The 21,122-nt window shown below is 42.8% G+C and overlaps 1 protein-coding gene across 1 annotated transcript in view; it reads left to right on the top strand.

Moving 5' to 3' along the window:
- Positions 1 to 590: 590 nt before the first annotated feature.
- The window catches only part of LOC116995572 (PHD finger protein 21B-like), a 182,236-nt gene continuing 161,704 nt past the window's right edge, over positions 591 to 21,122 (top strand). The window contains exon 1 of the mRNA XM_033058420.1: positions 591 to 669. Within this exon, the coding sequence (XP_032914311.1) occupies positions 634 to 669 (36 nt within the window). The 5' untranslated portion in view covers positions 591 to 633. The remainder of the gene's footprint in view (positions 670 to 21,122) is intronic.

Below are 21,122 nucleotides of genomic sequence, written 5' to 3' on the forward strand. Positions count from 1 at the left end.
GTGAGCATGTGCTCTGGTGGCCTCTTTCCCCCTTTATTTGAATAAAGTGACTCCTCTGTCTTCTTTTTGGACATAAACCTCTGGCATTTGTGGGTTTTCCTGACACCAGGATACCGCACCAGACACATGAGAGCCTGGGCAAAGAGAACCCCCCACCTTTTCTCTCTGTCTGAGGCTGCCATTAACTCAGGGCCACCATGAACCTTGGGGTGCATTACCCCTCTGCTCCAGTTTTCTCCTGCCCTGCAATATTTAAACTGTTTTGTAAGCAACAACAAAAATAGTGACCTCAGCTCTTTGTACCATTCAGCTGAAGTAGGAAAACTCCAAAAATTACATGAAAGAGAAGGTGGGGGAAAATGATCCCAAAATGCAAAGAAAATGGGCTGTGAAAGTGCTGAGAGGGGGAATGTTTTCATAAAGCACCAAGGGCTCTGAGCCACTTTGAGTCCTTCGAGTCCAGTGTTTTTCCTGTTGGCATCAACTGAAGCGTTGGCAGCAGATCACGCCCCTCTCTGCACTCCTGCTGATGCTCCTCTTGAGAGATTTCCCAGTTTTCTCATTCAATTCTGTGAGGAGTACTGTACATCTCTGTGACATGGTGCAAGACTGATCCCCATTTTTCCCACAGGGATGTCACCTAGAGGAACAGAAACTCCGCTGTTCCTGGTAAGTGCTCTAGGAATGCCCATTCCCAACCTCTGTGCACCTGGAAGGGGTTTGTCTTCTCCAGGCTGTGGGAAATGTCCTTTCCCCACTGTGGCTTCCTTATGCTTGTGTTTTCCAGCACTGCAGGAGGAGCAGCCTGTAAGACTCATTGTGTAGATAACAGATACTTGCAGTTTTCCTAATCTCCCTTCCAACTCTTCCTTTCTTCCTGCCACTTTCATCCCAGGAAAAGATGGGTATGGATGTTATGGAGCAACTAAATTTGTAAACATGAAGGAGGGAAGCTATGTGAGTTTGTTTAGGCAATTTTCCTGTGGGCAGTTGGTATTTAGCACTTAAATAACTGTGCAAGCAATTCAGGAGGAACAACTGGTGTGGTCACAGTTGATGCTTTTAAATCCTTGGCTTTTGTCTACTGAAAGCCCTATGAGAACACCTTTAAGAAAGTAGACAAGGAAACAACAAAATTTGTTTGTATTTCTATATAATTTTTGTTTGTTACAGAACTGGAAACCAACATTATTTTTGTCTAAAAAAAATAATTTCTGATAAATGCATCTGGCAGATTGCATATCCAAAATTCTATCCTGAAAGCATCTATTCTTTACATAAAGTTGTGCTTCACGGCCTTTGTTTGCAGGATGACAAAATCTTCCCATGCAGTCTCTAATACTATCACAAATGGCCCTTTTAAGTTCGACTGATAGCTCTGGCCCCAGTTCCTTTGGTTATAAATTAGGTAAAGTGTTTGCGTAGAAAAATGGTGTTTTACAGAAGGTCTCTCAGTGCTAGAACTAGCAAAAATTTTCAAATACAGTTTATTAATTGAAAAGTGAGGTTTTGGCTGAGAAAATAGGAAAATCTGGGTCTCTAGCTACTTAGGTTACAACGTTGTGCTTTATTTTAAAAATGTTATTAAACACAGAACAGGAAAACATAGTATTTTAGGTTGAGCTAAAGATTTAGTGTGACACCTAAAATATAACTTTAAATTCTGTGCAGTTTGGGTTTTTCTTTCTGGAAACACAGTTTGATGAATAGAAAGTGGTCACTTGTGGGAACACAAAGCAAATTTCTACCTTTGTTTTTTTTTTTTAAATCTATAATGCTAAAAAAAAAAGTGTATATATAAAATCAGTTTGATATGGTCAAGTGGCCTTCTACATTTGAATTCAAATGTATTAGAAATTTACCTCCCCTCAGCTAAGATGTGGTAATTGACCAAGTGTATTTTCCTCTTGTAAATTCAAAGTAAACTAATCCTATTTACTGTTTTGGTAACGTCCTAGAATATTTGTAGATAGTTATTTGTGATTGCATTTCCATATTTAGGTAAGCTGTAAGTCTGGGAGTGTGGATTCGCACTAGTGAATAACCTCGAACCTAGAGAAAGAGTCTCAAAAGGCAAAAGTTCATTTAAGAAAAAAAGAGAACCTATTTTCTGCTAGCATATATTAGCATTTAAAGTAAGACAAATAACAAATTCAAAGCTGGTTCCCTGTTAAAATTTGCAGTTCTAGGCCATGTCAGAGAAAATAGCTGAGGTCTTTGAAATAAGCTGAGTCATGGACACAGAGGAGCACTTCTTGCTTTGGCATTCAGGCAATGGAGTGAGGCTCAGGAATAATGCTTTAGAACACAAGGAAAGCAATTCCATAATGCCATCACATGGTTTTTTTACTGCTCTGGAGACCAACCAGCAAGCAGAAAGACCTGTTGCTTTCTTTCCAACACTGCTCAGGGAAATTGCACATCCTTGTTTAAACCCTTTTGGTTACTTCATGGAGCCCACACAAGGGTTTGTATGAAGTTAATAAATGGTAATAGCTCCCACCACAGAAACACAGAGATACAGGGCTTCTCATCCCATCCTCTCTTGCATGCCTCTTACCTAGTCTGACTGGGGATCCATCACGCCAGGAAATTCTGCCAGACTAGTGCCCCTCTGAGATTAATATATTTGAACAAAACATAAGAGAGTGCAAACTTTGTCTCTCTGAAGCAAATCAGTGAGTCTGTTTTTAAAACTGCTCTGTAGAGTAGATGTTTTTCACAGAGGGCATTTGTTACAGGGCAATATTTTTTAGTGAGAAAAAAACCAAATCAAGCTGATAAATAACAAGCTTTTACTATTTGTATCTCTTTTACTATCTCCAGAAAGAGGCCTTGTTTAGGGGAATTAAAAGGCATATAAATTAAAAATCCCTGGAATATTCTACCATATTGCATTTGATTTAGAGTTACTTCTCTTCAGTATTCAAGATACTGCTCGTTTACTATCAGACTTATTTTTATTTCAAGTCAATATGCTGCAATTTATCTTGGGGAGAATAATGGTGAAAATGGAAACTTTCTATCCCCAGTTTTCCTTTTGCCTTAATTCTGTGGTCCCTAGTCTCCACTCTCTCTGTGCTGTTGGGCCGTGCCCACAGGAGATACACATCTCTTTTAAGTGGCATTAGCTGTTAGCTGGTCCACACAACTGCACATTCTCCTTTTATGTAAGGGGCAAATGGACTTTTGGGATGAAGACAACACAAAGTTGCAATTCCACTCTGGTCTTCAGATGAGTATTTTCCATGCCATTCACCTCCTGTTCCTGATTTTCAGCAATTTTTGCAAAGAGATTTAACTGTGAAAATGATTAAATGGGTAAGTAAGATTTTTGAGTCTTCCTCTGATCATTTATTTCTCCTTCACTAGTCACAGGGAGAGCAGAGTTTAAATAGAAAATTGACATCTGCTACACAGTCGCATGGGGCCTGTCTCTACTTAGATTGATGTCTATAGAGCTACACTCAACAGGACCATCCTTAGTCAGAAGGACTGTAATTACAGCACCAGAGTCTTTCTTTCCTCCTGGAGTAAATCTGGAGTCACATCACAGAACTTCCCTGATGGAATAAAAAGAACAGTAATTTCACGATTATAAGCCGCACCATTTTTACTAAAATTTTGGTCCCAACACAGAAGTGCGGCTTACACTCAGGAGTGGCCAATATATGAACAAAGTTCGGAAATCTGCCAACCTGGAAGTGCCAGCCTGCAGCAGCCCCGAACTGAGCCAGAGCCCGCACAGACCTGGAGGTGGGGTGGTGGGGCCAATTTGAGCCCGTGATATTTCTCTGTATTTTTTTCCATGTTTTCAGTCTTGTGCGGCTGAGCGGCCTCCCATTAGCATGACTGAGCAGCTGTTTAAAGGCAACATGCATCGGTTGGAAATGCTTGCAAAATGGCCACACTATTGTTTGTATCTTTTTCCGCTTGTAAATAAAACTTGCAGGGTACACTGCCGCAGCTATTGTCTGTATCTTTTTTTGCTTGGAAATAATGTTTCCAAGGTCGGCACCTGCCAGTAAACCCCAAAATCCCATGATTCTGTTACTAATTGTCAACTTTGTGAAAGTTCGCTGTGAATGAAAGTGCGGCTTATAATCAGGTGTGGTTTATATATGGACAAAGAACGAAACATTGCCGACACCCGGAGGTGCGGCTTACAATCAGGTGCAGCTTATAATTGTGAAATTACTGTAATAATTTCTTCCCACTGCTCAAGCAGGGCTTCCAGTCAAGTTCAAGCCAGGTTGAAAGAGTTCCTGGTTTGTGAACATGGAGAAGATGGCTTCTGTCTATGTATAGCTAAAGTGTTGTTGCATGGCAATGGAATAAAAAGTTGATCCAGCATCTTTGTTCAGAATGATTGAAAAAACAGGGTTTTGGCACATGAGTGTTTGTGGACACTGTTAGTGGCCTAGGAAAATTCCAGTCAGGATTTTTCCTAAGTTTTTTTAGATAGTTCAGAATTTTTCCCAGGCTGTGAAGATACACAGCTTTGGTTGTGGACTTTTCTCAGAAAGAAAGTTCTATGGTGATAGAACTGAATTAATAACATGATTAAGCACTTAGTGGTTTTTGTGTGATAGTACGGTGTGTACGTGACATGAATTGTTTTTTTTTTATTGTCCAATAACCTACTGTCCTCTCTGAGCTTTGCAAACCGTCCTATAAATAGAAGTCAAACTTTCAATAAATGCTTCTTTTTCACCCAAGAAGCATGTTGCTATTATTTGTCTTCCCTAGCGTGATAGCAACAAGTGTTTCCTAAAATTTTGAAAATAAATGGCTAAGTGCAGAAGTCATTGAGACTTTTAAAGACTTTTCTTTTATAGACTTATGTCTTAACCTAGTGTCAGGAAAATTAATCCACAAACACTAGAGGTTTATATCCAAAAAGGAGGCAGAGGAGTCCCTTTTGCATTATTTGAATAAAGGGAGAGGCCATGGGGCATTCCCCTGGGACCTCTCAAATTTTTGGAGGGTGCAGTCTCCTTTTTATCCTGCTTTCCTGGCTGCATTTCCCTCTCTCTTTCCCCTTTGGCTGAGGTACTTGAGAGGCACAGACTTCCCCGAACAGCTGATACCTGACATTCCCCTCTAATGTATAACCCTCCCCTTTAATTTTTAATTCTTATAGAATTCATAGTTTTTCCCCCATTATTTCTTTCATCTTCCAGTACCCAGTTTCATTTATCAGCAAACCTACAGTTTGAGTGTAAAGGCAAATATCTGTTTCCATTCATCAATCAGTGGAATCAATCCCATTGTTTCCTTTATCTCTCAGTGCTAGTCTTATCTGCCAGCAGACCCACAGTTTGTTTGTAAAGACAAATCCAGCATTCCTCTCACTAGTTTGCTTAGAATGCAGGGAAGAAAACTAAACTTGAATAAAAATAAATATCTGAAAGTATTTCCCAAACTAAGATGACTTTGGTAGCAAAATTCTTGGTGTTATAAAAGCCTGCAGGCTGAGATGGCCTCCAAGAGCTTCTGGTGCCTGAAACTGAAACACATTTAAAAGTGGCCTAAACATGGCAACTTCGGGTTCAAAGGCATCATTGGAAAAGTGTTTTGATTTGCTAATTTGTGCTGGTTTGAAAGTAAACCAGTGGGAGAAAGGAACCCCATACAATTACCTTGAGAGGGTTTACAGATCAGAGTTACAATTTAATAGGAAGATTACAATAAACACAATGATACACAGAAAAAAAAGGCTTAAACCCACAGAGTACAGCTTAACACCCTGATGTTCAGAGTGGTGGTCGCATTCCTGTCAAATGGTGGTTGCAGTCAAAAGTGATGGTCCTGTGAGAGTTCTGATCCTCCTCTGGATCCATCCAAGTCCCAAGTCCCCAGTTACATATGGTCAGGTTCAGGTGGGAGTGCTCAGTATCTCTGCCAGGGTGGGGAGTTTCACAACTGAACTGTGTAATATTGTGAGTTATAAGGTATATAAGCCCATTAGCAGAGATGACGCCCCCTTAGGATGGGTAACTGTGCTGGTACTTTCTTGGAGGGAATTACCATGTCTGAGTAATTTGTGAAGACAAAGAAACTCAAGGGTTTGCCTCTTCTCCCTCATCTCATTTAACACCCATCGTGTAGCCTGAGGGATTGGGTATGCACTGGGCAGCTACTATGAATGACCCATGATTAACAGTTTGTCAAAAATTACATAGATGGGAGTGGAATACATGGTTTGGTTACACCCCACAGTGGCATTATCCTTCTGTAACCCATGATGCCTGTATAACTGAGATCAAAGTTAAAAGGTGCTTATACAGCTTGAGTTATAAGATATCAATATAACCTTATAACCCGAACCTACATCAGGACTCTTTATATACCCATATAACCTGAATCATAATTTTTATACCTATATACCTTATATAAATAACTTTCTATACAATGTAATATCTAATATATTGTTAACTAGTTGCTTAATGCTGAACGCACAAAAAAGGAAGAAAAAAACAGGTGGAGAGATTTAGAGATAGATAAGTATATTACTAATGAGAAATTGGCAAATGCAAAGCTGATTAGCCACAAAACAAAGAATTTGGGCTGGGTAGGACCAGACAGACCAAGGAATACCGTAACTGCGCTGCTCTGAAGGCAAGTTGAAAAGTTTAGATGTGAAGAATATTTTGGAAGCCTTCATCAAAAAACCTCAATGGCCCCCAAACTGGGGAGGTGCAAGTGCAGTGCAAAAGAAGTATCTAATAACCATGCTCATACTGTGTAAATTAGTTCCAGCACGTATGAGATGATGTTGTAGTGAGTGGTACAGTGATACTAGGCAATCCTTACTGTATAAATATACCACAGCACTCGGCAAAGGTGGGTGACTTAGGTGGAGAAATCCCCCTCACCACCAGCACTGCAATAAACAAATACCTGCTCTGTAGACACTGGTCTATGGGGATTTATTCCCAGCCTATCTTTCAGACATCACCCAGGACATAACTGTGTATGAATAAAATCACACTGACATCACATCACATTGCATGAGGTGGGGGATGCAGCCACCACGAGCCTGACCAAACTCCTAATGTGATGCAGCTACTCTTTGGCTTGAGGCAGCACAAGCAACATGGTTGTGCTGGCAGAGCAGTGTGAAAACGTGCTCTGCAATGTGCACAAGGCTGTCAGGCATTGCTCTGACCACACTTAGGCTGTATTGACTGCCTTTTTTGAGTCAGAGCCTGAAATGCCCTTCCCATGGTCCTTGGAGGGACTGGTCCTCTCACAATAAGAAGATATTTTGCCAACTGGGAAACACCTGATTTTGTGTGACACTGGACAAACATGGAGTAAAAGCAGCAGGTATATCCAATATATTTTGAAAAGACTTTTGCTCCCACCTGGCTGTACTATAGTGCTCCATGGTCAGTCTTGGGCCCCTCTTTGTCTGGTGTGGTGCACAAAGGTGGAGGGAGCAGGTCCTTCTGTCCCTGCCAGTCTAACCACAGCAGACAGTGTTGTCTCAAACTGACATACACGGAAGCTTTTGTAATTCTCCTGCCTGTTCCAGTGATGCAGAAACCAAAGTAAGATGTCCTTGGTAGGAGATTATGATATTCTGAGGAGAGGGTTTGAGAATTTTTCACTTGTTGCGGGGTCAGTGATGTAGCAGTCTCTGGGGAGTAATCAACTGACAGGAAATGCTCACTCACTCATTTCTGCAGAGAAAATGAATAAGAGAAAGGGTTTGTATATTCCTAGTTTGGTTTTTGGTTTTTTTCCATTTTTATTTTATGTTAATAAGATGACTTGTGCCAGAGAAAATAAACTCTTTCTCCATTCCTAGTCTGTAAATGTGATATAAATACCAGCCAACAATTTAGCATTGTTAATTAATATGTACTTTCCATCACCTTCCTTTTGAAGAGCTCATTTTCTTGAGGAATGTAGCTCTTCATTCAAACATTTCATTTTGCAGCAGGAGAAAGAGACAGAGGCATGGAAGAACTACTTTTAACTGGATTGTGTAACAATGGCTGTGGTAATAATTGCCTGGGAGAATTATATGGAGGTAACAAAAGGACTCACAAAATGAATACATTACAAAGACTCTTTTATAACTGAAAAATACTGATGTCCTTAAAAGAGAGTGAGAGAAGTAGGAGTTGGAAAAGAGTTGTATGATTTTTTAAGAAAATGCTAAGATTACACTTTAAAGTTTGTCTTGGCATAGGGAAGATGTTTTCTCAGGACTGCTGGAGGAAAGCTTACACTCTGTTCCATTGTTTCCTCACCCATATTTCCAGAGGAGATGTTCCTTGTCCTGCCCTAGCAGCAGTGAGAGGCTAGGCTGGTCAGCCTGACCCAGGCTCCGACAATTCTGCTGCCACCAAGTGCTCATCAAGCAGAGCAGCTCTGTGAGCGCATTGGCTACTGTGCCAGTCTGATTTATCTCTGCACAGACAGCCCATACCCAGTGAATTTCGGCAGTCCAGGCTCGCTGCCAGTAAGTCACCCTTTAGGATACAGTTGTGCAAGCAGGGTAATCCAGGATAGGGTCAATAAGTGGGAGATTAAGAGGAAGGAAGAGGGTGTAACTGGTTATTCTGAGCATCCATTACCATGACAGCTGTCTATTTCTAGATCTATCACATACCCACTTATTTCCAGGGCATGCAGGGGGCTGATCTACTAGGTAAAAGATGGGGGTTTGCCTCTCAAAAAATATGAGAGACTCTTTCTTGGATCCACTTGATAAGTGAATTCAACCTTGTTATTTTTCTGTTAGCTCCAAATTATTATATGGCAAGTCTGTTTTTCATATCACTTATTTCAGCAAAGAGGTTGCACTTCCTGTCACCATTTGGAGCACTGTAGATGTTTGTACTGAACATTGTTCAGAAATTTTAGTTTTTGTCATGAAAGTACAGCTGTATCTTGAAGGTGAATTAGAATAATGTATAATGAGGTACTGTAGGTTGCTAATACACATTACACTCAGCAGCACCTTGGCACTTGGAAATATGCAACTTTACATATCTGGATAATAGAAGCAACAAAAAAGAGAACTAAATATTATCCTCAGTGAAATGAGTAATTTCTTACTGTATTTGGTGACTCCCCAGATGACGACTTTTCCATGCCTAGTGTTAATATTAAGCACTTCAAAGGCATGGGAATGTGGGAGAGGAAAAAAATCTGCTTTGAAAAACAACTAATTTTTCTGAGGGGGTAGTGGTCAGCTGGATCAGTTTCTGACTTGGCCAGACACATAACTGTGAGTGCCACTGCTGTGGGAAAGGTGGTGGTGGGGAACAGGGGATGTGAAGTTCCAGCATCATCTCTGTGGTGGAGGGGGCTCTCTGATGTGAAGTGTCACCATTCCTCATTCATGCAGGTCCAGTACAGAGTGGAATTTTCAGCCTTTTATGCACAACGCTGGATTACCAAACTATCATGGTTTGATGCTGGCCAAACGCCAGGCACCCATGAGAGCTGCTCACTTGCCCTTCCCTGCTACAGCTTGACAAGGGAGACAAAAATTTAATGAAGGGCTTGTGAGTTGAGATAAGGACCTGGAGAAAACATTCCAAGGGCAAAACAGGCTAAACTTGAGATATTAAGTGAATTTATAAATAACAAAATCAGAGGAGGACAATGAAAAATAAAATAAGCCCTTAAAACACCTTTTCTTCCCCCAGCCCCTCTCTCATTCCCATCGACAGTGCAGGGAGACAGGGTGTGGGGGCTTTGGTCAGTTCATCACTGAGATTTTCTTGCACTGCTCAGGGAGAGGAGTCCTTCCCCTGTGAGACTGTGGAGTCCCTTCCCACAGGAGACAGTTCTCTGTGAACTTCTCCAGCAGCAGTCCTCCCAAATCTGCTGCAGGGTGGGTGTCTCTTCCCGTGGGGTGCAGTCCTCCAAGGACAGGCTGCTCCAGCCTGGAAGCAGAGCCCCTCTCTCTGCTGGGTCTCCCACTGGATCACAGCCTCCTCCAGGCATCCACCCACTCCAGTGTGGGCACCTCCTCCACAGGCTGTGGGTGGATCTCTGCATCCCCATGGGCTGTGGGTGGATCTCTGCATCCCCATGGATCCCCATGGGCTGTGGGTGGATCTCTGCATGCCCATGGATCCCCATGGGCTCTGGGTGGATCTCTGCATCCCCCATGGATCCCCAAGGGCTGTGGGTGGATCTCTGCATCCCCATGGATCCCCACAGGCTGTGGGTGGATCTCTGCATCCCCCTGGATCCCCATGGGCTGTGGGTGGATCTCTGCATCCCCATGGATCCCCATGGGCTGTGGGTGGATCTCTGCATCCCCATGGATCCCCATGGGCTGTGCATGGATCTCTGCATCCCCATGGATCCCCATGGGCTGTGGGTGGATCTCTGCATCCCCCATGGATCCCCATGGGCTGTGGGTGGATCTCTGCATCCCCATGGATCCCCATGGGTGTGGGTGGATCTCTGCATCCCCATGGATCCCCGTGGGCTGTGGGTGGATCTCTGCATCCCTATGGATCCCCATGGGCTGTGGGTGGATCTCTGCATCCCCATGGATCCCCATGGGCTGTGGGTGGATCTCTGCATCCCCCATGGATCCCCGTGGGCTGTGGGTGGATCTCTGCATCCTTATGGATCCCCATGGGCTGTGGGTGGATCTCTGCATCCCTATGGATCCCCATGGGCTGTGGGTGGATCTCTGCATCCCCATGGATCCCCATGGGCTGAGGGGCACAGCTGCCTCACCATGGTCTCACCACAGCCTGCAGAGGAATCTCAGCTCTGGCACCTCCTGCTCTTCCTCTGCACTGACCTTGGTGTCCCCATATTGTTTCCCTCGCATGTTCTCACCTCCTCCTCTTCTCTATCTGGAGTTAAAACTGCCCCACTATCTTTGTTTTGATTTTCGTTTAAAATCTGTTATCACAGAGGTGTTACCACTATCTCTAACTGGCCCAGCCTTGGCCAGCAGCATGTCCATCTTCAGAACCATCAGGGATTGGCTCTGCCAGACACGGTGGAAGCTCCCAGCAGCTTCTCACAGAAACCACCCCTGTGGCCCCCCCACTATCAAAAACCAGGCCATGCAGAGCCAACACACAGCCAGCAAGCAGAGCAGTCTGCTGAAGGTTAACAAGAAGCTCTGAGTAGAAAGACTGTTCAGGATGTCTCAGGCAACGTTAAGGATCCTTTAGACTTCAATTTCCAGAGCCTCTCTTTGATGAAATACTGAAGTCCATTTCCCTATGGAATTTGAGGACCATCCTCTCCCACAATCCCACTCCAACAATTCTCAATTCCTCTTCTGTTTCTGTGCCGCACCATGGATTTCATCCCATAAGGAGATGATTTCCCAGCTATGTGTTCAGTGCTTCCCCTCACTGCAGTCTATGATTGGAACTGTGTAGTCACTGCCACATCCCTGTACTCCACAGAGAGGCCCTGGCTTTGGTGTGTGACTAATTGAAACAGAGTCACTGAAGGTGGCTGGGAAAGGTAAGAAAGACTAGGGATCATACATATTATCATAGAATTATTTAGGTTGGAAGAGACCTCTAAGATTAGAGTCTAACACTAATCTTGATGTGACCAATCACCAGTTTGTCAACCATACCAGAGCACTGAGTGCCACATCCAGTTGTTCCTTGGAAGCCTCCAGGGATGGGAGCTCCACCACATCCTCTTCCAAAGTCTGACAGCCCTCTCCATGAAGAAATTCCTCCTGATGTCCAACATGAATCTTCCCTGGCAAAACTTGAGGTGTTATTTCTTTTTGCCCTGGAAGCAGAGCCTGAGCCCTATCTAGCTGCACCCTCATGCCTGGGGCTGTAAGGAGAGAAAAGTCCCTCCTGAGCCTCCTTTTTCTCCAGGTTGAGCACCCCTCCAACTCCCTCAGCCACACCTCATATGCCTTACTCTCTAGACTCTTCTCCAGTTTTGTTGCCCTGCAGGCAGGTTAACAACAGGAAAAATGTCTAAGCATGCATTTCAAACTCCAGCAGTGATTTTTTACAGTGTGTGTGAAATTGAGCAGTCCTAATCCTAATCTCACTTTGACTATGGGGTTTGTAATTCCTGTAAAAACTAGGCAGTCCTGGAATGGGGGCAGGTGGTCCCACACATCCAGGGCAGCCTGCTGAATGCTCTTGGGAGCTCTGAGTGGAGCTCTGGGGCACAGAGCTGGTGGGAGTCCTCATGACTCCTTCCAAGCAGCAGAGCCCGGAGCCCAGTGGTGGGGCATGGGCTGTGGGCAGCCCGGAGTGACTGAGGGGCTGAGCTCTTGGTGATGCTTGTTCAGCTGCTATTGAGGGAGCACAGGGCACAGCTGCTTTTCCAGAGCTTCCTGTTCACTTTGGCAGATGCACCTTCCTTAACCCTTCCCCTTTCTCCCTGCCCTCCAAACAGATTCCTTCCCCAGGCAAAGCCGGTGTTCCCCAGCCAGTCATTAAATCAGCCGGATGTATCCCCCACCTGATACGGTGACGAGGAGCGACTGCTGATCAGCCCTTCCACATAGTCTCTGCAGGTTGCTTCTTTGGCTACCAGAAAAAAAAATAAAGAAAAAAAGGTGAGAGAAAAAGAAAAAGAAAAAGAAAAAGAAGAAGAAAAAGAAAAAGAAGAAGAAAAAGAAAAAAAAGAAGAAAAAGAAAAAGAAAAAGAAAAAGAAAAAGAAAAAGAAAAAGAAAAAGAAAAAGAAAAAGAAAAAGAAAAAGAAAAAGAAAAAGAAAAAGAAAAAGAGAAAAAGAAAGCACCCTCAAAGCCAGCAGTGGCTGTGCCGCATCCCTTGGTGTTCGTGGCCGCAGTAGAGCCCAAGAAACCACGCCATGGCTGGACAGGATGTGCAGGTCCTGGCAGAGACGTGGAGATGGAGAGGCGAGTGGTGAATGAGATTCCTGCGGACATGGGAGGAGGTGGAGCTTGCTTTTCTCGCTTTCTTTGAGCCACATGATTCCTGAGTGAGCCCAGGGCTGAGGAGCCGGAGCTGAACTTGGGGGCAATTGGCCAGCCTCGGGTGTAGGACAAAGCCCTGTCCTGTTACCCTGTCTCGCAGCACACCAAGGAGAGAAGCTGGAGCATCCCTCCCCTCCCTCCTTCCTCTTCTCTGGCATCCCCCTCTGGCTGGACACGCTGGCTGTCCTTCCTTCTCCTCCTGTTCCTCCTTCTCTCACCCCAATAAAATACACAAGCCCAGTGGCTTTAATGGATAAAAGACTTGAGGAAAGTCAAAAGCATGTGGGGAATGAAACAGGTTGGACATGTAAAGAGAATAAGATCTCAAGAGTGTCACCAGTGAGCCATGAAATGAGAAGTAACAGCTGATGTACTGGAGAGAAGGAGACTCGTCCTCAGGAGCTGTGGATTAACCTTGGTTAACATGGCGGGACAAAGGAGAGAGCAAAAGAAAGAGATCCAGTCATCCAGTCTATTGCCTTGTGCTGCAATACCTTGGGAAGAATCACCGAGAAAACTGGCAAACATTAGCAAAGGACTTTGCATGGTTGAGAGCCACTTCCCCTCTCTGTTTAGAATTATAAGCTGAGCAGTTGATTTACTTTACCAAAAAAAAACCCCCCAAACCCGCATAGGACCTCCAAGAATTTGCATTTTCTATTCCCACAGTTGCTTGCCCAGGAGGCTGAAAGGAAGAAGCCATTTAACTCCTCTCCCCCCACAGTTAGAACATAAATACAGAAAAAAAGAGCTAAGGAGTGGCAGTAGAGATGTAGGGGGTAGTTGTGCATCGAGGTGTAGGTTAAAAATGCTGACACCACTGGAGAAAGATGGAGAAAGAACACCCCTTAATTTTTCATTTAGAAATATTAAAATGAACGTGTTAGATGTTGGGAAGAACATTGTGTTGTCCTGGTGAGATATGTTGAGCAATATCAAATCCAAGGAGTGATTTTTCTGGCTCCCATTTCACGACCTCATATATACAAACTTAAAGCAGGGCAGAAGTTTTCCAGCTTGGCAACCCCAGGCTCAGGAGCCACAATTCCCATTGCCCGAGCCCTAGTGCACAGAGGGGGTGACATATCCGCTCTCTGTCCCAGTTCCTCCCACAGCATGTGTGGACAAGGATTTTCCACAAAGTTGGCCAATGCCCAAGAACAATGAAGCCAAGGGGATTTGCGGGAGCGAGGTCTCCCATGGGATCCTCCTTCCCCCCCAGCCAAACTCCTTGCCATGATGCCCTTGGAAGTTGCCCTTGGCACAGGTTACCCAGGGAGGGTCTCACTGCTGTGGCCCCTTCCTGCAGCTCCCGTGCGCCTTTGTTCCATGGCAGTTGTGGCTTGACTACATCTCCCAGCAGGCTGCACAGGGAAGGCGGGGAGAAAGGCTTTCCCACCCTTTTTCCTCTCCTATTGCATTCCTCCTCTGTGAGATGAAAAAAAAATCTCACTTTACTGACACATCATGTGCTTTGAGAAGACAGGAGGTGCAATACTGCAAGTCAGTTAAATCCTGAAGTAGCAAGGATGTAGCCCTGAGCTTTGAAATCATAGAGGAGAGATTTTTTCTTTCGTGTGCAGGACCAGTGGTTGCCAATCTCTCTGGATACACAACTTACACAACTGTTTCTCCATCACAAACCAGAGCACATGCATGTCTTGCATAATGTTGTTTGCCACCTTACAAATATTTCTTTTCTGGCCCCTGTACAGCCTACAGATTGCTTTGCTGATCTTCTGCATCAGATGGCTTCATCCTTCTGGTACTGTATAAATGCAGATCTGAGGTCTATGTAAATATGTATAAACAAAAGCCATATTTTGTAACAGATTTATTTTTAGTCCCTATGTTTTTTTATGCTAAAGATAAAGAAGTTTGTTTAATTGATGTCATTGGTAAAAAAGTGATTAATGCTAACAGTGGAAGCTGAAACCTTACCAGGGCTTTTAGAATTAGAATTGCTGGTTGCAAGTGGTCTCCCTATAAACACCGTTCTCTTTGTTATTCTTTTGATTTCTGCAAAGCAATGCTTGTTTAAATTAAGAGGTATTGGTCTCAGGTTTCTAAAGAATCCTGACAACAGAGTTTCTCTTCAAGAAGAGCTTGGAAATGATGATTATAATGAACTCTGGGGGCTGTGTGCCAAGCCTCTGCTCCTCAGAGAGATGGTTCCACTTGAATACTGAGTGCTGCCCTGTGTGCATGTGATTGGAAACCACATTTGAATGACTAAAGCAAGCAGAGGAACAGACCTTGCACTCAAACATGCAGGTTTGGGCGTATATGTGAGTGTCTAGGTATTTCTGTATGCATGTAGGCATAAATAGCTTTATAAATGCCATATATCCACTGTGTAACAATTGTCTGTGTGATAAAAGACAAATGTAATATCAGTATGTAGGATTGAATTTTATTTTAAATTGTAAATTGGATTAACTTCTTGGCTGATTTGGCTAAGCGAATTATTGTTGTTGCACTGCAGACTTCACAATATTTGTCCTTGGTGTCCTAGGATACTTTTAAAGATCTTTACATGTTTAAATTAAAAACATATTCACCTGTGCTGTTGGTAGTATAACCATTCTGGAGAGAGTAGTTTTAAATCTGTGCATTTTGTATTAATTGTTTTCTTTTCCTGTCTGATTTGTAACGAAGGTAACAGTCCAAGCACTTCCACTCCATTATACCATTGCTTTAATCTCTGAAGTTTGGGATTCAACGTTTCTGAGAATTGCTAAAATCTGTTAACAATCAGTGTTGTTTTCACTGAAATCAAAAATTATATCAAGGTGATAGTTTTGTACCAACTAAGAAGGGCTTAGATGATTGTTACATTTTTATTACACACTGTATAACAGAGTGTTGAGCCAAATTTGTCACTTCAAGCCCCAGTTGTAAGAAAGCGGTGGTAAGGAGGCACTAAGACTGAGATGGGCCTCTCGGAGTCACATTTTCTTCCCAGATCCATTTTGTTCCTAAGAAAGAGTGCCCATTTACTCCCAACAACATTTTGCTACCTCCTTCCTTTCCCAAGCACCTCCTAGTACCTTCCATTGAACAGTGGAGGGCTGGTAGCAAGTTGTATCAATCCTCACCTTTCCACCTGTTTCAGTGAAGAAATTTCTGGTCTGCCTGTTTCCTTTTTGAATTCCAAGCACTGGTGTGCTTTATGTGTGTGTGTCACTTGAGTTTGCTCAGATTTCTGTGGCTGACCAGTCACAGTCTGGTCATCCAAACAAAGCTCTGTCAGGATGTTTGCTGGGATGGTGGCCCTTTATACTCCATTTCTTAATCCATCTGGATGCTGGCATCAAATACACCCCTGCTCTTGGACAGGCTCAAGGGCTTCTTCAGCTCTGGGATAAGAACTATGGATTAGAGCCAGATAAAGGATATTTTTCAACATTTGCTAGATGTTGAAGATCTTCCTGCCCACGGCAAGGAGATTGGACTAGGTGACCTTGAAAGATCCCTTCCAACCCAAACAAATCTATGATTCTATAGATAGGCAGATATTTAGGTGCCTTGAATATGAGAATATGATATGAGAATATGCGAAATCTATATTTCTTCTGTGTTGAAGCTGGGCTCAAATATAATTTTTTTTTGCTTAAAACATGTGGCTAGTGAAACATTGCTCTTCTTACCCTGTCCTTATTGAATTTCTCTCTAGTTCTGCAAGCATTTTATTAATATTGCTTGTCATTATAGAGAATCATCACAGAATCCTGGAATGGTTTGGGTTGGAAGGGACCTTAAAGCTTTTCTCATCCCATCCCTGCATGGACAGGGACACCTTCCACTATCCCAGGTTGCTCCAAATCCCATCCAGCCTGACCTTGGTCGCTTCCAGGGATGGGGCAGCCACAGCTTCTCTGGGCAACCTGTGCCAGGGCCTCAGTGGCCTCATAGGGGATATATAAACTAACCCTACTCTCCCTCAGTTTATAAGCTGTCTTTCCTTGTTGCTCCAGGCCCTTCTACATTGTGTCTCTCCATCTTTCTTGTTGGCTGCAGAATCCTGTTTCAAAACTGATGGTATTTCATACTGTAAAACAGGTGCCGAGACCAGGAGCGAGATCTCTGGTTGCTATTCTGCTGATGATTACTGTTGGATTCTCGATAGGGTGTTAGGTGTAACATTTGAACCAGTAACTGAGGATGTTTTACATCAGGTACATACAAAAATATTGTTAATGGTAAATATGTTTTGTAATTTCCTATGGCATTTGAGCAAAGGAATATGGAATGCTTTTAGCAGAGCCAGTCAGAGTCAGTCATATTTCAGAGTCTAATACAAAAAAGTAAGAAAAGGAGATTAACCCAAAGCATTGTATCACTGACATCATAACAGATTGACAAAAATTAAGAAATTGAAGGAAAAGATCCATGGGCTCACTTCCAGTCCTGTAGAATCAAGGAAGGGAAAACTTGGATCTCAGTAAAACTTGTTAAATTGTTTAACTTGGTTGCTGCAAAAATAACCTTAATGGGTCTCATCACTGAGGGAAAGTGAGGACAGAAAGTTGCTGGACCAGCCTTTTTAAAAAGATCACATTTATTTTTGTGAGATGTTTTTACAGTATATATTTGCAACTGGGAATTTGAAGGAAAACCTTAAGGAACAGAAGCCAGGTGTACAGGAGACACCTTTCCAAGCCATGTTATTTAGATCTCAGTTATTTTTAATTATTTTTCACTTTTAACTTCTGTAATCATGTATTTCCCCAGCAATGCAAATCAGCCAAGGGTGAGATGAAGAAGTATGAGGACCAGAGGACACAGTAATTCCAACAGCAAACTCAGGATTGCTGAGCCAGGGCACTCAAACAACATGAGTCAGCCTGTTCCTGGCTGGTCATGAGACTGAATAAAAAAACTCATGAGCTGTTCTCAAGGCAAATTTGGGCTTCCTTTTGTTCGTCCCTGGACTCTGGTTTTGTCCTATGCCTGGGCTATGTTTTCAAGTTTTTCCCCATAGATAAAAGGACTAGAAGGGGATTTAAGTCCCAAACTAAGGGCATTGGAAAAGCAACTTGTATGCTAGTCTTGCAAGGATGGGCCAATGTGTAAAAGAAGGTTTCTGCAGAGACATAAAGAGAGTAGACCAGGTATCACAGAACACATATTAGGATAAATTGCTTGGCATCCTTACACAACACACCTAGTATTTAACTGGGGCAAGGACAGGGAGGCTGATGTTTAGCCCAGAAAAAGACAGGGAAAGCACTTAGGCTGGGAATTTAATGTAGAAAACAGGAAGTATTAGGACATCAGTGGCCTTTTTGGTTAACTTGTATGACCTGCAGCTTGGAGATTCACATCCATTTTTGGGCTCAAAATCTGTCACTCCGTCTGCTTGTTCTGACTGAGGCAGTGTGGCCATGGCTGGGGCACAGGATCTCCCGTGGGAGACAGCACCACACCTGAGAAGTTTCTGTGTTCACCTGGGAAGGAGCACGGGCATGGTGTTTGTATACTCAGTGTCCATCTCCCTCCTTTATTTTGACATCTCTGGCAACTTTTGGAAAGTGCTCAGAAGCCTTTTGTTTTGCTATCTTTTGGGATAAAGTTCACAAGTGAAGTGAAAACACTTTAGTGCCTTATTAGAATGCTGGTGGTCAGGAGAGAAACCTCACTCACAAAGAGTGTAATCTATTGTTTCTGATGCCTGTTGTGTTTTGTCTTTGCATATATTTGATTGCCCTTATGCTTAGTGCAGAGAGGATTATTTAAGGAACCTCACTATGTTTATTTAAAGAAGAGAAAAAAACCCTGAGAACTCAGAATGTACTTTTTAATACTCTTTGGAGCTGTTCCCCAAGATTACATGTTAAATAAGACACAACCAATAATTGCGTTGAACATGGAGTCTTTCTATCATAAGTATTTCATTTCATTTCATTTCATTTCATTTCAATATTTCATTTTTTTAGCCTCAGTTTTTACAGCTCCTAGCACATTGTCATACTGGGGAGCCTATGTGTATGCTGCTGCAATAGCAGGAGGTAATTAGTGTACCTTGCTCCAGAGAATGAGTGCATGGACTGCATGAACAATATCCTGTTGCTCCACACTTCTCATTTGACTTTCTCAGATCCCTTATTTTGAAGATGATATTCCCACAGCCTCACTCTGTGGTGCTCTGCAATGTTGTTTTCCAATGATATTAACAGGAATGGTATTGATCTGAACATATTCTCAGAGAGATCCTTGGAGCAAAATTTGTTGAATGTGTTATGTATAAATTCGCCTCAATGTACAAAAGAAATTCAATTCTCTTCTTCAAAGCAGACTGATAAAAGGATTTTGGGACTGGATCAACCTTGCAAGACAGTGAGGCTGGAAGTGAAGGACAACAGCAGCAACAACAAAATTGAAAAAGAGAATGGAGAAAAGAAATACAATATCTAGGAGGTTTCTGTAACTGAAACCATATTAAATATCTGTGCTCTACAAATGATATAAATTGATATAGTTTCAAAAAACCATTATTGGGACTCCTCCATGGGAGTTCAATATATTTTCTGCCCTGGGGCTTTGTTCAGCAGAAATGTTAAGCAGGACTTCTGTGTGCAGGAGTGTGCTGAATACAGTGAAATGGGCTGCTTCATTCTTTTCATCTCATTCAGCAGAAATTTAACTGTCCTGTGAAAATATGTCTCAGTACTGCTGGGAACTTTTGCATAGAGCCAAAGAGAGGTGAAGACTTTATTGTAATGTTTGCCTTGCTCCCTGTTGCGTCACTGTCTGTTCATTGCACTACAAAGCCCTATTGCTTTCTGCCACAGAAATTAATTTAATATTTTCCTTTGGAGCAAAAATGGCTTAGGGTTAAATCCCGCATGGGAGAACAAAACCTTGATGTGAACAAGGTGCGGGGAAAGGACAGGGAACAGATGTGCATGAACTTTGTGTAAGAGCAAAATGTGGCATCAGGCAGCTGAATCAATTGTGATGAAGCCATGGTGACAGGTGTCACTTCTTCTTCACTTGACCATAAGGAGATGCAACAGAGAACAGAAACTTTGTGGCTTCTGCCAGAGCCAGGCCTGGTCTTTAGAGCAGTAGGACAAACACAGATTTCCTCCATGAGAGATGACTTATTTGGTGAAGACATTAGTGGTACAGGTACCTCTTCCACAACAGTGTGGTTGAATTGTGAATCAGGCTTGGGCTGATAGCTGCTTATTCTTTCCTACATTTCCCTACTAAAAAGTTAAATAAAGTATTTTCCAAACAGTTAAAGAGATTCATATTCATAACTCTTGTTTGAAAGAGGCTTCTAAATCTTCTTGGTGGCTTGGGAAACCTTAGGCCTAGCATGAGACATTTTTCTATTACTGTGACTTTCAGCCAGGTTTGTCTATCAATCTGCCCAGGTTTTCCCAGGTGCCATAGGGAGATGAAACTGTTCAGAAAGCTTTCTGTAGAAAAGTTGGCTCATTACCTCCTGCCTGAAAAGGGGGTGAAGGCATGCTCTGGAAAGTGATGCTGGAATGGATGGACTGCTCATTTCTGAAGGAAGGAGTCAGATAAGGAGAAAACCTGCTATGAACTTCAATATCCTGTTAAATGCTTCATTAACATGAAATGCCTGGGAATAAGTGATGTTCAGATGAGACAGGATTCTTTTCTCAAAGGAGATGAGCAGCCCAGTTTCAAGGACTTAGTGGGGCTAGAATGTGAGTACCCAAATTCTGGAAGGGTTGAAGCATTGCAAATCCAAGTGAGTGACTCACTCAGAGGATATGCATTTCTTTTCTGAACCTTTTACACTTTGACACACTGTTGTGCTCTACTACCTATATACCCCCGTTCATATGCTTCTACCCTAAGTTAACAAAAGGAAGAAAAGGAAGGAAGGAAGGAAGGAAGGAAGGAAGGAAGGAAGGAAGGAAGGAAGGAAGGAAGGAAGGAAGGAAGGAAGGAAGGAAGGAAGGAAGGAAGGAAGGAAGGAAGGATAGTCTATTCTTTGTTTTTATGTATATAACTTAGTACATCTCAAATTGACTTGATTGTCCAGAAAAAACAAAAAGAATTTAGCACTGTTTCCAACATGAGAAATGTCAGAATTTGCTGATCTGATTTAGTAATATTCCTTGAGCATCAAGGTCATCGGAGAGATTTTCAGAAGCATTCAGCATTATTATATCTCATTTGAATTTTGCTCCTCACTTCAAAATTAGTGA

The sequence above is a fragment of the Catharus ustulatus genome, chromosome 4, assembly GCF_009819885.2.
Source record: "Catharus ustulatus isolate bCatUst1 chromosome 4, bCatUst1.pri.v2, whole genome shotgun sequence".
NCBI classification, from domain to species: Eukaryota; Metazoa; Chordata; class Aves; order Passeriformes; family Turdidae; genus Catharus; species Catharus ustulatus.